This window comes from Motacilla alba, chromosome 13 (genome assembly GCF_015832195.1).
Source record: "Motacilla alba alba isolate MOTALB_02 chromosome 13, Motacilla_alba_V1.0_pri, whole genome shotgun sequence".
NCBI classification, from domain to species: Eukaryota; Metazoa; Chordata; class Aves; order Passeriformes; family Motacillidae; genus Motacilla; species Motacilla alba.
Window position 1 is genome coordinate 17,198,897 of NC_052028.1, and position 14,839 is coordinate 17,213,735.

A 14,839-nucleotide genomic window follows, 5' to 3' on the forward strand; every position below is an offset into this window, starting at 1 on the left:
AAATGACTGTTGGCTTCCATGCTTTATTATAACAATGCAATAACCAAAGCATTCTGCACCACTATTTGAGTTACACGTCCATGGCATGTTGGAATAGTCATGGAATACAGAATGGGTGGCTTTGGGATGGAGACATTCATGAGGCTGCTGAAAGCCTGGTACCCTGTGGAAAAGTCTAAATAAGCCATACAGGGTGCAATCAGCTGATAATCCCATGGGCAAATGTGGAATCATCTGATAATCCCAGGCATGTCCCTCGTAAAGCCATACTTTGTTGGACTGAGGCCCATTTCCTATTTTTCCCCCACAGTTTCTCCTCCTACACTTCATTGAGATAATCTTGGTCAGGATAAATCAAGAATCCAGTAAATAAGCTGTCTGTCCAGTAGGGATCGTAAAAGAGCCCATTTTGCTCCGAGTAAAAGATTTGCAGCCACACCTCATCCTCCTGCTTCAGCGCCAGGATGGTGGATCCAGAGGCCACGTCGTGGTTCCCAGTGTTGGCATCAAAAGTCTTGATGCGGTACTGGCCGTTGTGGACCAGGCCGATGGCCAGGTGCTTGTTGGCCAAGGTGATGTCGTAGGTGAAGTAGTAAATCCCTGGGATGCTGCAGATGAACTTCCCGCTGGAAGCGTTGTAATGTCCTCCCTCGTTCATCAGGATCCTGTCGAACTTGATGGGCAGCCTCTCCCTGGGGTAGCTGGTGGACACGGCCACCGAGAAGGCAGACCTGGCCTTGCTGCCACCGCAGCTGCAGGGTCCCGGCAGCCCCGGGTCCCCCTTGCTCCCTTTGGGCCCCTTCTTCCCCGGGGCCCCGTTCTTCCCGGGATTGCCCTTGACACCCTTGGGCCCCCGGGGCCCTGCCTTGCCAATGGCTCCTGCTTTCCCCTTCGGGCCTGGCTTGCCAGGGTTTCCTGTTCTGCCCTGGGGACCTGGAAGACAAATGATCTTATCAGGTTTTCTTATCACTCTTGAGGGAAAGAGCTGATACAGCAGTGGAAGGGGGTTGGAGCGTTGCAGCAGGGATTTCATTTAGGAGGAAGCCATTGCTGGTGTGAGAATCCCAATGAAATCCCACCAGAGGCTGGACTGACTGACCAGGGGGGTAGCAGGGAGCTGGTGTGGTAGCAGTGGAACTCTGTCCTTTTTAAGGACTAAGAGACTGATTCCACTATCTGGCTCACTTGAGAAAAAGGAGGAATTACAGAACAAGCTTTAAATGTTTGGGTTTTATAGTGGGGCAGGTTCAGTTTGAGCAGGTGAATACTTTTGATCTCATGTCTTTCCTTCTTCTGTGTTTTTTTTTTTTTTTTTTCACATTTAGCATGAGACTGTACAAAAACAAGGTAAAAGTAAGCCTAGATGTGGTAAAAAGCCCAGCCCAGCCCAGCTGGGGGATGAACCAGCAAACACCAGGGGCAGGGGCTGCCTTGAGAAGGAAAAGAAGCTGGACTGGCAGTGATTCTGGCTCGGTGGGATCTGATTTGAGCAAAACCGTGAGGATTTATGCAGTGTCTCCTGACCTGCTGTTAGCAAGAGCAGATCGAAATGCAGCTGAGCTGGAAATCTGCTCTCCAGATTCCCGGTGAGGGGAGGGAGGAGGCAGGCAGCCGCAGGCTGGGCTCGCCGGCGTTGCTGAGGCAGGAGTGCTCTCTAGTGTGGCAGAGGGAAATGTCTGCTGTGCTCGGGGCTGCTCCTGCTCCTCTGGCTCGGGCACAGCCCCGCCTCTGCCCTGCGCTCCGCGCTCGGTCCGGCACGGCCAGCGCCTGTCCGGTTCCAGCGCCCAGGGCAGCCCACGCTGCCTTTTCCCGCGTGGCTCTGGTTTTCCCGGGAGCAGGAGCTGAGAGCAGCTCCTTGTCCGCTCCCGGGAGCCCTGAGCAGCGCAGGGCAAGCCTCGCTGCGTCACAAAATGCAGCCAGCACAAACTGCAGCTGTCGGGACGCGGTGAGAGTCTGGAGCCCCTCGACAAGCGGGACGCTCGGAGGAGTTTGCCATGAGGCGGAGCTGTGGAGGGGCTGTTGTCCCACCGCTGCCACCCTTCCCTTGGCATGTCGAGCGCCTCTCTCTTACCTTCGTCGCCGTGCTCGCCCTTGTCCCCGTCCTGGCCGTCCTTGCCGTCCTTGCCCGGGAAGCCCATCCTGCCCACGGTGCCGGGGGTGCCGGGCACGCCGGGGGGCCCGGGGGGCCCGGGGGGCCCTGGCAGGCTGCAGGCCAGCTGGGCACCCTCCTGCAGCTCCCGCTTGGCAAAGCCCCCCAGGATGTGGTTTGCCACGCAGGGCACGGTCCAGAGGAGCAGCACAGCCGAGATCATGGCACAGCCTGTGGGGAGCAGATGGGATGAGGGAGCAGCCTGTGGGCACCGCTGGCACGGGTGGTGCAGAAACTTGCACGAAAATGGGAAATTATTTGGCTTGTCTTGGCAGGGTGGGGGAGCTGTTTGCTCTGGGGTGATGTGATTCCAGGGACTTGGCTCACGGAGCTTTCTAGTTCAGACCAATATTTTTATTAAACTTACTCTTCCCCAAGTCTGTGTCTGTGGCCATGCCTCATTTCATTTTGCTCCCTGAGCCTCTTTTCCCCCAAAACACCAAGAGCAACAGCAGAGGGGTGCAGAAAGAAAGAGAAGGGGTTTGGTATGAGCATCCCCAGCATGACCTGCCCGTGGTTGGGTCGCTGGGGTTTCTTCAAAGCACAAAGCCCATCATGAGATGAGGGCAGGACCCAGAAGAGAGGTGGGCAGGCTTTGGGCCAGGCCTTGGTGCCTTTTGCCTGTCGGATGAGCTGAGCTTCATCCCCTTCCCCACTGCAGCTCAGCTTCAGCAGCTCCCCAGTACTGTTATGTGCAACCCCTGCACTGGAAATAAGATGCTTAAAGCACTGGCTAAATTCCATGTTGGCCTTAGCTCTCATCTTGCTCTCAGCTCCTGAGGGGTGGAAATGCATATTTAGATGCTCCCAATCCAGCCAGCTGATCCTACATATTTATGCTCAGCAGGAGCCCCCAGTTCTGTGATATTATAATTAAGAACATGCAGAGGAGAGGGAAATGCAAACCAGACCCAGGGCTGGATCTGGCTGCTTAAGCCCTTTGGTTCTTCAGCTCTGATTTGCCGCTGGTTGTTTTAATGGACTTGTGAGACGGAGAACACCACCCAGTGTTCGTGTGGAAGGTTGAATGAAGGCTTCTGAGTTCATGGGAAGGAAACAAAATGCCTGTGGAGTGGGAGATGACAAGGCAAGCTCCATCCCTGCTTCCCAGGAGCCCCTCCAACGGAGCAGAGCAGTGAGAGGTGTCTGGAGATAGATGTGACTCACAAGCTGTGGCAGGGAGAAATGTCATTGTGGAGCATAACCTGGAGAAAAGCCGGGAATGCCTCACGAGGATGAGAAAGGTGTGAGAAGGAGCAGAGGGTGGGAGAGCAGCTCCTCCTGTGACAGTTTCTTACCATAATCACTTCTGATACCTTGAGACAACCCAGCTCATTGACCCAATGGGATAAAAAGTGGCAAACAAAATCCCCAGAGGCCGGGAGGTTTGTGGGACCAGTACTTGGAGAAGTGGGGAGTATCCAAGTAGCTGGGGCTGTGCTCTGGCACAGCTCCAGAGCTGGTGCTAATTAACAGCTCCACAAGAACACTTCATCCCATACCCCAGCAATGTGTGTGGGATGCAGAGCACCACCACATCCACAAGAACATCTATAAATAACCTCTTCAAGAAATCTTTTTGAAAGAGAACAAACCTCATGCTGTTCCACCTTAAAAGGAAAATTGTTCCTCGATGTAGAAGGTCCGATGAGCTCCAAAAAGCAAATTGGAAGCAGATCAGCATCTCCCCTCTCCGTGGTGTGGGCAGCCAGCCCAGCACAGGAGGCTGTGCAGCAGCAGGGCTGATTTTCCAATGACATTTTAACCAATGGCTTTGTCACCAGGGTTAGAGACCTTTGGGCCGTGACCAACGCCTGTTGTGCATTAAAGAAGTGTTTCTGTAAGAAAAGATCCTGCCTGGAAGAGTCGGGATCAGCTGTACTTTCTGCTGCTCCCAGGGCAGCTGGGCTGAAATCCCAGAGGAAAATCCCTGAGGGTTGCCAGATGCAGGGTTTGGTGGCACGTGCAGTGATGATGATTTTTTGGCCAGTGAAGCCACCCTGCGCCATGTGGTGGTGGGAATAGGAAACTGAGGGAATTGCTGCTTGGAGGGAGGCAGGAGCAGGATGAGGGCACCCAGCAGTGAGTGAACACCGTGACCTTCTTCTCTATTTCCTTTCAGTATTTGAGGCTTTCTCAAATAAAACATTCATCTATCTGCCTCACAATTTCCTAGTGTACCTCAAGGTGTCTTAATTAATCTTCAGGATAATCATTATCCCCATGAGCCTAATTCTCAGCTCTGGAGGTTGCCCTGCAGCGTCCCCGGGGTGGAAGCAAAAGGAGCTCTTGGGTGTGAGGCTGATTTCGGTGAAATCAGGTGTGACAGCAGTGACAGAACACAGGAAATGGGTAGATTTAACTGATAGGAGCCAGGGAAGCACTTACACCAACAGGGGTTTGATGTGTTCCCTGCTGCTGCGCAAAGGAGGGAAAGCAGAGGATGCACCTTGTGTCCTTGGCTGCAGGCACTGGGAATTGCTGTGCCAAACCTTCCCTAGCCTGGAGCAGAAACAGCAGGAATTGCTGTGCCAAACCCTTCCTAACCCCGAGCTCAAACCCGTCTGCAGCTGCCCAGTGCAGGGACAGGCTGGAGGAGGTGGGAGCTCCCAGCAAAAGCTGAGGAATGTTTCCCTCATGGTGTTATTTCTTTAACTGGCAACTGTTGCCTTTATGGATTCCTGTGCAGGCTCTGGAAACCTGAGTGCTCAGTGACTTAGACCTTATTTGGGAAGTTTTCAAAGCTAAGGTTAGGAGGAGGGAGAGGCAGAGAAAGGAAAAGTGGATCTACTCACCAGCCTGATCTCCTCAGTGAGATCCTGACAGGCGCTGGCAGCCCCCAGGGCTTCAGGCAGATGTTTTGCTGCAGATCCACAGCCCCGTCCTGCCACAGCAGGTCCTGGGAGGGCTGTGCAGGATTGACTTTGGTCCTTTTTATTCCCGTTTTACTCCTTCTCGTGCGTAGTTTGTGCTCCCTGCAGCAGCTCCACTTTGGCTCCGTGTTGCCAAAGGCATATTTTTATTATTGTGTAATGGATCTGTGCCTCTTCCTCGGTCACGTGGCACGGGAAGGGATTTTTACGCACATGTGGCTGGAAAGCTCTTGATGTTTGGGGAGCTTTTCCCTTTCTCCCTCTCCCTCACAGCCCTGCAGGAAAGGCTCAGGGGCTGCCTGGATCCTTTCTGATCGCTGCTGCCCCTCTCTGCTGCAGTCGCTGCCCACACAAGCAGGGAATGGGTAACGCTGATCCAACTGGGGAACAACATTCACACTTTATCCTGGAGCATTAAAGGGAAGAAAATCTTGTCCTAGGGGTGGAAACCCACTTGAATCACTCCAGGCTTGAATTTAAGGACACAACCATGAAGCAGCAGCTCTGCAGATGCAAATTTGTACCTCAGCACTTCTTCAGGCTGATGTGCACTACAAAATACAACAATGGCAGGGCAGAAATGCTTCTGTCTTGGGAAAGGACTGGGATTTTGTTTGAAGCTTGGAAAGTAATTACAACCCCCCAGCAATTGCTTCAGGTAAGGCAGGAACAGCAGGAGCAGCGGCTGAGGCTGGAGCAGGACGCTCTGGGATGCTCCCAGGGCTGGTGTTGACCAGACTCATCTTTGGTTGTGGGCCCCAGCAGGATCCCTCATGGGCGTGGGACAGGCGTGTGCCTGGTGGCAGGGCTCCAAACCCTGCCCTGCAGCCAGCAAATCCTTTCTGCTCAGTGCAGAACATCAGCTGATCAGGAGAATGCTGGAATTGTCATTCCTTGCTCTGCCCAAATTCATCCTTCTCAGAGCTGTCGTGGTTTATTTTTAAGCTTTCCCCTGTGCTTGCTTTTGGCACTTGGTGGGAACAGATCTACCATAAAAACGAAGTCTGTACACAGTCGGCTTTGTGAGCTGGGGCCAGTTTAGATGCTCCTGGGAGGACTGGGAACATTTGGCTGAGGAAGCACAGGGCTGTTTCCGTGCTGTGCTGACAGTCCCACAGAGCTCCTGCAGAGCCCCTGCCCCAGCTCCCTGGCACTGAACAACCTCCAGGGGAACAGCTGTTCCCAAACCCGTGCACTCATCAGTTTTGCATTTCCCTGGGAAAAGGGCTCTTCTAGAAAAGCTGGCTCCCCTCTGGCACTGGGTGAGCACAGCTGGGACAGACCCAGACACTGCTCCGAGGGCTGCTCTGGAAATGGGTCAGATAGAAATTCTCACTTTTTGCCTGTTTCTGTGAATTTGTAAGAACCCGGATCTCGAGCTGGGCCCCTCTGCCTGGGTGTGGGCCCAAAGGTTCGAGGAACTGCATGTGAAATAGGAAACCCAGTGAGAGCTTCCCTGGGCTTCGCTGCTGTGCCAGTGGGATGGGCCTGGGAAGGCACAGTGGTTTCCTCAGATGGTGTGGAAAAGGAACAGCTCCTCTGCTGACCCTGCCCCTACCCCATGGCACCTGTGCTTTGGGATGGGTGTGACGCGGGCCAGGGATGAGAGGACACACAGCAATCCCGCCAGGCAGCTCCAGGCAGGAGCAGGCAATTCACAGTTCAGGGTGGTTTTGTGCCCAGGTCTGCAGCATGGGGAAGGCAGTGAGAGCCTGACCTGGTTCAGCAGCGTGGGGAGAAACTGCTGGGAAGCTCCTGTTGGGCAGATGGAAAATCTGTCTGTGCTGCACAGCCAGGCCAGGCTCCACCGGGGTCCCAGACAGCGCTGCTGAGAACACTTGGCAGCACAAGTTGTTAAATAAACAAACTGCACAGGGAATCAGAGCAGCCTGAGACTCGTGCTCAGTACTTTTTGTGTCAGTGAGACACTGTGGGGGACATAACAGCAGATCTTGTCCCCTCTGTGCTGCTTTTTAGCAGAAGCCTCTGTGCTGTGACTCCCCCGGTGTCCCCAGGGAAGGGGGGCTGGCTCAGGGACAGGTGTGGGTTGGGGGTGCAGTCCCTGCTCAGGATGCTCTGCCTGGAGTTGGGGGGGAAACAACTCAAACAGTGCTCTGCTTGAAAAGCTGTCAGTGAGTGGAGAAGGTGTTCATGCTGCTTTTGGGGTGAATAATGCTAAAAGCAGCCTGAGCCATGGATCCCAAAGTTAAACATCCTGAGAGCCAGGTGAAAATGTGGCAGAAGATAAAGTGCCTGATAAAGGAACAAACAAGCGATGCTACTGACACCTCACCCAAAGCTGCTGAGCTGGCACAGCTGGCCCAGACACATCTGCCTGACAGCCCAGGCCCACTGTTTAACAGAGGGTTTTCTCCTCTTGGAGAGTGTGTGGAGATTCCTCCCTGCAGTGGGGACACCCCTCAAGGCCACTCCTCAGGGCTGAGCCAAAGAGATTTGCCCACAGTCATTGGTCTGGATGAGTAACACCATTCTCTAGCTAATGCTTTTTGCTGTCTTTAGCATAATTGCCTCAATATGACTGCTTTAACATAAATGCTTCAGTTTTGCTTCAAAACCAGTGCACTGTACTATACTAGTAGTTCTGGCTACCCATTCTAGGTAGCAAATAATTCTGTATAAGGCCTTTTTATTCCTATCACTAGCGTGATAAATCATTTATTTCTATATAAATATATCTGGTTTGCCATCCCTAATCCTGCAGGACAAAGTCACCTAAAGGTTCATTCACCCTTTGCTGTTGCTGTGCACGTGCTGTGGGGGAGAAGTGGGAGTGCCACAATGTGGGTAACCATCAGCTGCCAGCCCAGGACAGGGCTGTGTCCCAGCCTGGAAGGATTTCCCCTTGTTTACCTCCTGAGAACTCACCGGTTTCATTGTTAGGCACTGACCTTGCAGCCACGACTTTGTAACCAAATAAAATGATTCAGCAAATGCCAGAAGAGCTGAAATTCACACCGAGGCTGGAGGCAGCTTAAAACCCAGCAGTAACAATGGGAGTGTGCCTCACCACAGAGGAGTGTCAGTGCGTTGGGGTTTGGGGGAGATACTAATGGGAAGGAAGAAGCATTTTTCCACCAAACAGGCCTCCAGTCTTACTGTGGAATGATGCTTTGAGTAATTTTTATTGCCCTGCATAAAAGCAGTTTGGAGGTCTGTAAGCAGCCTACAGAGAGTGATTGTCCCTCTCCAAAAGTCCCCATAAAAATGAGTCAAAACCCTGTTTAAACTTAAAGGATGCCCTTGAGACCATTAGCTCTGCTTAGGAGCTGCAGCCCTGACCCATTAAGATAAAAATAAATAGAGCTTATTTTGGGAAGACGGAAATGGGAACCAGCCCAATCACCAGCGAGCCACTGCCAGCACTGAGCAGATGCTGTGTGAAGCTTGGGGTTATTGCTTTTTGTTCCACATACCTTCTATTAATAATTCAAAGTAAATTCAGTAAATTCTGTAATTCAAAGTAAATTCAGCAACCTTTTTGACTCACCACAATTGGCCCCTGCCTTGATACCAAATAACATAGTTAGACAAGAAGGGATTCCTGAAAACACCTTGTATTTCCCAATCACAAAAAACCTCCAGTCCCTCTGCTCTGATGTCTGCAGCAGCAGACTTGCACCGTAACCCATCCAACAATAGTATAAAATAAAGAAGACACCAACAAAATGAGAAACAATTTCCCTACTCCTACCTTACAGCCACAACTAAAACCCCATGGCAGAGATCCTGCAAGAAGGACCAGTATAAAAAAATTCTGAAAAAATAACTCAAATCTGGTGTGCAGCAGGTGACCTCAAACCTCACCTCAGGCAGCAAACAGGGCAGGTAACACCAGCAGACTCTCAATTTTTTCACAATTTTTGATTCTTCAGGGCTTTCTTTGCTCTCCAGCTTGTAAACAAGAGCTTGTCAGGCAGGAAAATACACCAGGGAAGCTGAAAGAAATAGTAACAAGCTTGGCAAACTCAGCTTTCCACTGCAGCACACCAAGGCAAGGGAGGCAACATCTGATGTAACCCCTAAATTAAGCCACCTGTGAGATGCTCTCAAAGCAGCCTCAAACCTCCTTCCTTAACAAAACCCACAACTTTATACCCAGAGAGCAGCTGGGTTGCTCATTCAGCTCAGAGCTGGTAAAAATTCTCCACCAGCACATGGAGCGAGGCCAAAGGCTAAGAGCAGTAATATTTAGCTTTATATATTCCTGCAAATAAACCAGGATTAATTAGAGCAGGCAACACTGATGCCTCCCCAGCTCCCTCTGCGGGCTGGCACTCACTCCCAGCCTGTAATTTCCCATGTGAAAAAGGTTAATGCAGAATTAGGATTTCTTTACAATAAGCTTCCAGGGCCAAGGCTTAGCCCAACTGCACTGAACCTGTGGTTTCAGGGACCAGCTGCAGATCTTCCTCTTTGTTTCCTAATCAGAAGGAAACCTCCCTCACATTCCTCAGCTGCAACCTATATAAGGGATGGGGCTCAGGCACTCTTGTTTTTCCTCGAATACTTGAGGGGAGGTCACTTTTCATCTGCAGCCCTCAAGAGCATGGAGAGCACTTGGAGGATCTGTGTTTGCTTGTACTGCTGCTTGCCCTGGCTCTCTGCTGGCACCCAGCGCTCGCCCCGCTCCAGGGCCCGGGGGGGCTCTGCGGAGGCCCCCGGGTTTCTGGCAGCTCCTGAGGACGCTGCCGGGCGGCTCAGCGCGGGGCTGCAGCTGCCCCAAGGTGGGGCACCGGCCCACGCCCTGCTGCCCCCCCTGCTCAAGGTGCTGCACGACCGCGGCCCCCGGGGCTGGCACAGCGAGGCGCCGCGGCTGCAGCCGGACTCCAGGGCGCTTCGGTACATGAAGAGGCTGTACAGGATGTCTGCCACCAGGGACGGCATCCCCAAGGCGCAGCGAGGCCGCCTGTATAACACGGTGCGGCTCTTCACGCCGTGCTGGGAGTGCGAGCACAGCCCCGCGGCCCTGGGGAAAGGTAGGTGTGCGGCGCTGCTGCCGAGGGCACGCGGGGTTTCTGCGTGTCCCGTGCCGGCAGCACCTGGTAAAAATACCTCCTTCCTCCAGAGCTGCTGCTATTTTAGTCCTGGAGGCTCTTCTCCTAAACTGGGGGAGTTTTTCACAGCCTACTTCTCCTGGAGTGGCATTAGGTACAGACTTTGCAGGCTGGGGAACACCACACAAGTGGTATGTATCAGACGTGCTGATGTTTCAGGCTGACTCATCTCCTCATGAGTCAGGAAAAGCCACAAGCAGATCAAAGTGAAGTAAGAAAAGTGGAAAAAATGTTGAGGCATAATGGGCAGTATGTTTCCTTCTACAGCCCATCTTGGCTTTCCTTTTTTCAAAGAACTGCAAGACTGGTATGAGACTTGCACCAAACTGCCAGAACCCACTGCCAGACTCCTCTCCTTGCCCGGTACATTTGCTAGAGAAGAATCATGACCAAAACCTGAAGGGAAGAGTAGAATTACTGATAACTCAGGCTGGGCACACTGTAACATGGTGCTTCTCTGGCTTCCTTAAATGTGGGCTGATACAACAACAGCACCTAGAAATGGTTGGCTGTTAATCCAGCTGAGGTGACCTGAGCTCTCCTGACTCGGGTTTTTCACTAGAAAGATAAACACAAGCATTGTGCTGCTGCACAGGAACAGCCCTTTGAGGTGGAGTTCGTGGTTTGTATCATCTGGAGTGTTTAGTTCCTGTTACCTCACTCCAGCACTAAAGAGACACCAGCTGACTTCCTCCTGTGCTGGTTCTTTTAAAGAAATGAATCCTAATAACTGTTAAAATCAGGGATTTTTTTTGGTTTTTTAAAATTTCTTAATTTTTAACTCTTATGTCTGTGACCAAAGTAGAAATTTCACACAGTAGATATAAGGGAGGGCATTGAAATTGTTTTCTTATGCTGCTGAATAATTTTTACTTACCCACTACAACAGTATTTATGTCTAGGTGAAAAAACAAGACACACTAACACTACAGGAATCTGTTTCCCTTCCCAGGAGATGTTCACTCGGTGGATTTACTCTTCAGCTTGGATCGTGTTACTGCTCTGGAGCACTTACTCAAGTCTGTCTTGCTCTATTCCTTTGACACATCTGTTCCCATTTCCTCTTCCATTACCTGCATATGCCATTTATCCCTTAAGGAACATGATTTTTCCAGCCAAGTTTGTCCCAGCATTTCCCACTCTTTAGCTTTTAGCCTGCACTTTGACGTTAGGAAACGCAAATGGGTGGAGATGGATGTGACTTCTTTCCTGCAGCCTCTGATTGCTACGAACAGGAGGAACATCCACATGGCTCTGAACTTCACTTGTCTGACGGGTGACCCACAAGGGAGCACGAAACTGGAAAACGCTGTTAATGTGACACTGGTTCCCCCTTCCCTCCTGCTGTACCTGAACGACACCAGCGAGCAAGCTTATCACCGGGGGAGCTCACTGGGGCACGGGAGGAAAAGCAGCGGCGCGCTGGCAGATCCTCCAAGGGGTGACGAAGGACGAGGCAATCCCCAGGGTAAAAGGGCCTCTCGCCAGCGAAGGAACGAGAATCCCAAAGCGGCCCCGGCCACCTCGCCTCACAACCTGAGCGAGTACCTGAAGCAGTTTGCGTTCCCTCAGCACGAGTGCGAGCTGCACAGCTTCCGCCTGAGCTTCAGCCAGCTGCGCTGGGACCGCTGGATCATCGCCCCGCACCGCTACAGCCCCCAGTTCTGCCGGGGGGACTGTCCCCGCGCCCTGGGCCACCGCTACGGCTCCCCGGTGCACACCATGGTGCAGACCCTCATCTACGAGCGGCTGGACCCCTCGGTGCCCAGGCCCTCGTGCGTGCCGGCCGCCTACAGCCCGCTCAGCGTGCTGACCATCGAGCCCGACGGCTCCATCGCCTACAAGGAGTACGAGGACATGATCGCCACCAAGTGCACCTGCCGCTAGCGGGGCTCTGCCTGGGGCTGGGCTTGCACCCCCGAACACGAACACGGGTTTTAGTTTTGCATTCCCAAGGTGCTGTAGCTGTGATTGAGCAGTGTTGCTGTAACTCCGGGAGCTGGGATTTAACATGGAGTTAACAGAAGGGGGCTCACATCAGAGCGCTGGTTTTTGTACTCACTCGGCCTTTCTAGAATGTGCAATTAAATGTAAATAGTGTCTTTTTATTGGGAGAATTTTGCATTTAAAATGGGGGAAAGGTTTCAACTACTAAATGTCTATTTTTAAGCTGCTTTATTACAGATTTAAAAAAAAAAAAGAGAAAAATAAAGGGCTATCACGCATACCCTGACATGCAGTGCCTGCTACTCTGCCTCTACAGAAACCTTGCGTGTGGCATCTCCAGCCATGATCAGGAAGGGGAGAAGGTCTTTAATGTCAGAATTATTTCTTCAGTTTTTCATTCTCTTCCCCTACCACATTCCAGCTCTTCCAAGCAGGGTGACAAAACCCTTCATCACAGTTCTATAAAGATTAACAGGTTGTTTTTTGCTTTTCCTCTGTTGCACTCTTTGGGCTTTCTCAGCTAAAAGAAGGGTAAGAATTTGAGGGCAGCTGTGGGTAATTTGTGAACACTTAAATCAAAGCACTATTTTGGTAACAATTGGCATCAGGTGAGGCTTCCTTTGATTCAAGAACAAGGAGCCGCTGTCCATGGGGTGAGGGCAGAGGATTTTCCACTGGAGCCACACTGCCACTGCCTTCTGTAGTAGGAAGATTTGTTTAAAAACCCTAATCCCCCAAAATGGCTTCTAAAAGCCTCAAATGTGTTGATGTAAATGCTGTTCAGTGGGTTTAATACTCTGAAATGCGGGGCTGCAGCTTTGTTTCCTGTCACAATGGAACTGTGGGTAACAAGTGCCTCAACTCTAGATGCTTTCACACCAAATGTTTACTGTAATTGATTTATTATGATTTATCTTCTCCTCCTGGACTTGGGGTCCATACACAAAACCTCTCCGCTTTAGTGGGGATTTTTCTTGTTTGTTTGTTAATTAAAGGCTGTGGAGCAGCACTGTCTTGTAAAACTTGTTCAGAACATTCTTTAACGTTGACTTGCTGCTGGGTTAATAAATAAATGCTGTAACTTTCTGCACTCAGCCACCCACCCAGCCCCTACCTGAGGTCCTGACGCTTCCAGAGCTGGGAATCCAGCCTGGCAGGGCAGGGGCTGCTGCGTGGGGTCACTCTGCTGGTTCACCTGGGCACTGAACCCACGGATGGCGGGGTGTCTGGAGAGCTCCTGGAGCACAAAGCTGCCCTGAAGGTGAGGAGCAGCCTCTGCCTGCTGAAATCAAAGTGGCTGACACCAAAAGCTCAAAACAGCATCCTGGTGTCACAGAAAACCATCCTGCTGCCAGCACTGGGGGAGTTTGGATTGTATCGCTCCTGCTCTTCCCTTCAAACTCCGGGAATTTGGCTTTGCTCACCTGCCAGAAAAGAAAATAAATGGAATTGTTTCCTGAGACAATGTTTCCTTCTAATTATGGTGAAATGTCTGGTGTAGTCCAATAATCCTAATATATTTCAATAGTCCATTAATGGGTATCATCTTTAATATAGTATAATTATTCCAATAATACTGTATTAAATATGTGTAATATATTATAATAATTCCTATAATGTTGAACCTAATATATTCTAACAATAATTCCAACAATGCTGAAGATATTTCTAACAAATTCTAATAAATCTAATATAATGTAATATTAGTTTAAATAATGGCAAATATGTCCAATATAGCATAATGAGCCAAATAAAGTTGAAAATGTCTAATACGGTCTAATAATTCTATTATAATTCAAATAATGGTGAAAATGTCTAATATTCTAACCATCTCATCTAGTCTAATAATAATTCCAATAATGTTAAATATGCCTAACAATTCTAGTATCTTCTAAAAGTTTCAGTTATTTGGAAGATGATTGTTTATATTATAGTAATCCTAATAATTATCCATTAATGTGGAAGCTGATATACTATTATAATTCTAATATACTCTAATTATAATTGCAATAATGTTGAAGATCTCTAATATATTCTAACAATAATTTAAATAAGTTTGATGTTGAATATATTCTATAATTCAATCATATGGAGTATGTCTAATATAGTATAATAATTATAGACTCTATTAATAATTCCAGTAATATTGAGGATATCTAATAGTCTAATAGCATGTGGTAGGTGTCTCATACATTCTAATAATAATTCCAATATTGTTTATGATGCTCATTGAGGCGTGGGGGGGATGTGGCGGGATATTTAACCTTTAAAAGCCTTTTCCAGCGCAAACTCTTCCATAATTCCGCGATTTTCTGCTTCAGACACTTCTGCTGTTCATCGGAGCTCCACAATCGCCATACAAAAGTGGGTTTTTTCCCTCAGATTGTCCATCGGAACTCCACAATCGCCACACCAAAGTGGGGTTTTCAGATTGTCCATCGGAGCATCACAATCGCCACACAAAAGTGTTTTTTTTTCCCTCAGATTGTCCATCGGAGCTCCACAATCGCCACATAGAAGTGGTTTTTTCCTCAGACCGTTATTTATTTTCCATCGGAGCTCCACAATCGCCACACAGCAGTGTTTTTTTCCTCAGACCGTTATTTATTTTCCATCGGAGCTCCACAATCGCCACACAGCAGTGTTTTTTTCCTCAGACCGTTATTTATTTTCCATCGGAGCTCCACAATCGCCACACATTAGTGTTTTTTCTCCATTATTTATTTTTGGCGGGCTCGCCGCTCTGAGGCACCGCCCCCCCCCCCCTCCCCTCTCGGCGCAGGGGCCTCACGTTC

The 14,839-nt window shown here is 50.1% G+C and overlaps 2 protein-coding genes across 3 annotated transcripts; one reads left to right on the top strand and one right to left on the bottom strand.

Moving 5' to 3' along the window:
- Nucleotides 1-9: 9 nt before the first annotated feature.
- C1QTNF2 (C1q and TNF related 2) lies at nucleotides 10-14,779 on the bottom strand. The gene is made up of 6 exons (XM_038150477.1): nucleotides 14,309-14,779; nucleotides 13,159-13,468; nucleotides 8,848-8,978; nucleotides 4,945-5,428; nucleotides 2,072-2,320; nucleotides 10-933 (listed from the first exon to the last, which is right to left on the bottom strand). The coding sequence occupies exons 5-6, from the start codon at nucleotides 2,310-2,312 to the stop codon at nucleotides 320-322; spliced, it is 855 nt and encodes a 284-aa protein (XP_038006405.1). The 5' UTR covers nucleotides 2,313-2,320; nucleotides 4,945-5,428; nucleotides 8,848-8,978; nucleotides 13,159-13,468; nucleotides 14,309-14,779; the 3' UTR covers nucleotides 10-319.
- Nucleotides 9,226-13,165, top strand: GDF9 (growth differentiation factor 9). 2 transcript variants are annotated; one of them, XM_038150464.1, is made up of 2 exons: nucleotides 9,226-10,019; nucleotides 11,050-13,165. In XM_038150464.1, the coding sequence occupies exons 1-2, from the start codon at nucleotides 9,287-9,289 to the stop codon at nucleotides 11,982-11,984; spliced, it is 1,668 nt and encodes a 555-aa protein (XP_038006392.1). In that variant the 5' UTR covers nucleotides 9,226-9,286; the 3' UTR covers nucleotides 11,985-13,165. The 2 variants fall into 2 exon arrangements, with proteins under 2 accessions (XP_038006392.1, XP_038006393.1); XM_038150465.1 differs by having other exon boundaries at nucleotides 11,053-13,165.
- Nucleotides 14,780-14,839: the final 60 nt, after the last annotated feature.

Coding starts and splice junctions, on each gene's coding strand:
- C1QTNF2 (XM_038150477.1), bottom strand. CDS start 2,312: ATGATCTCGGCTGTGCTGCTCCTCTGGACCGTGCCCTGCGTGGCAAAC. Junction 934..2,071: donor GGGCGAGCACGGCGACGAAG/GTAAGAGAGAGG, acceptor TTTGTCTTCCAG/GTCCCCAGGGCAGAACAGGA.
- GDF9 (XM_038150464.1), top strand. CDS start 9,287: ATGCCTCCCCAGCTCCCTCTGCGGGCTGGCACTCACTCCCAGCCTGTA. Junction 10,020..11,049: donor CCCCGCGGCCCTGGGGAAAG/GTAGGTGTGCGG, acceptor TTCCCTTCCCAG/GAGATGTTCACTCGGTGGAT.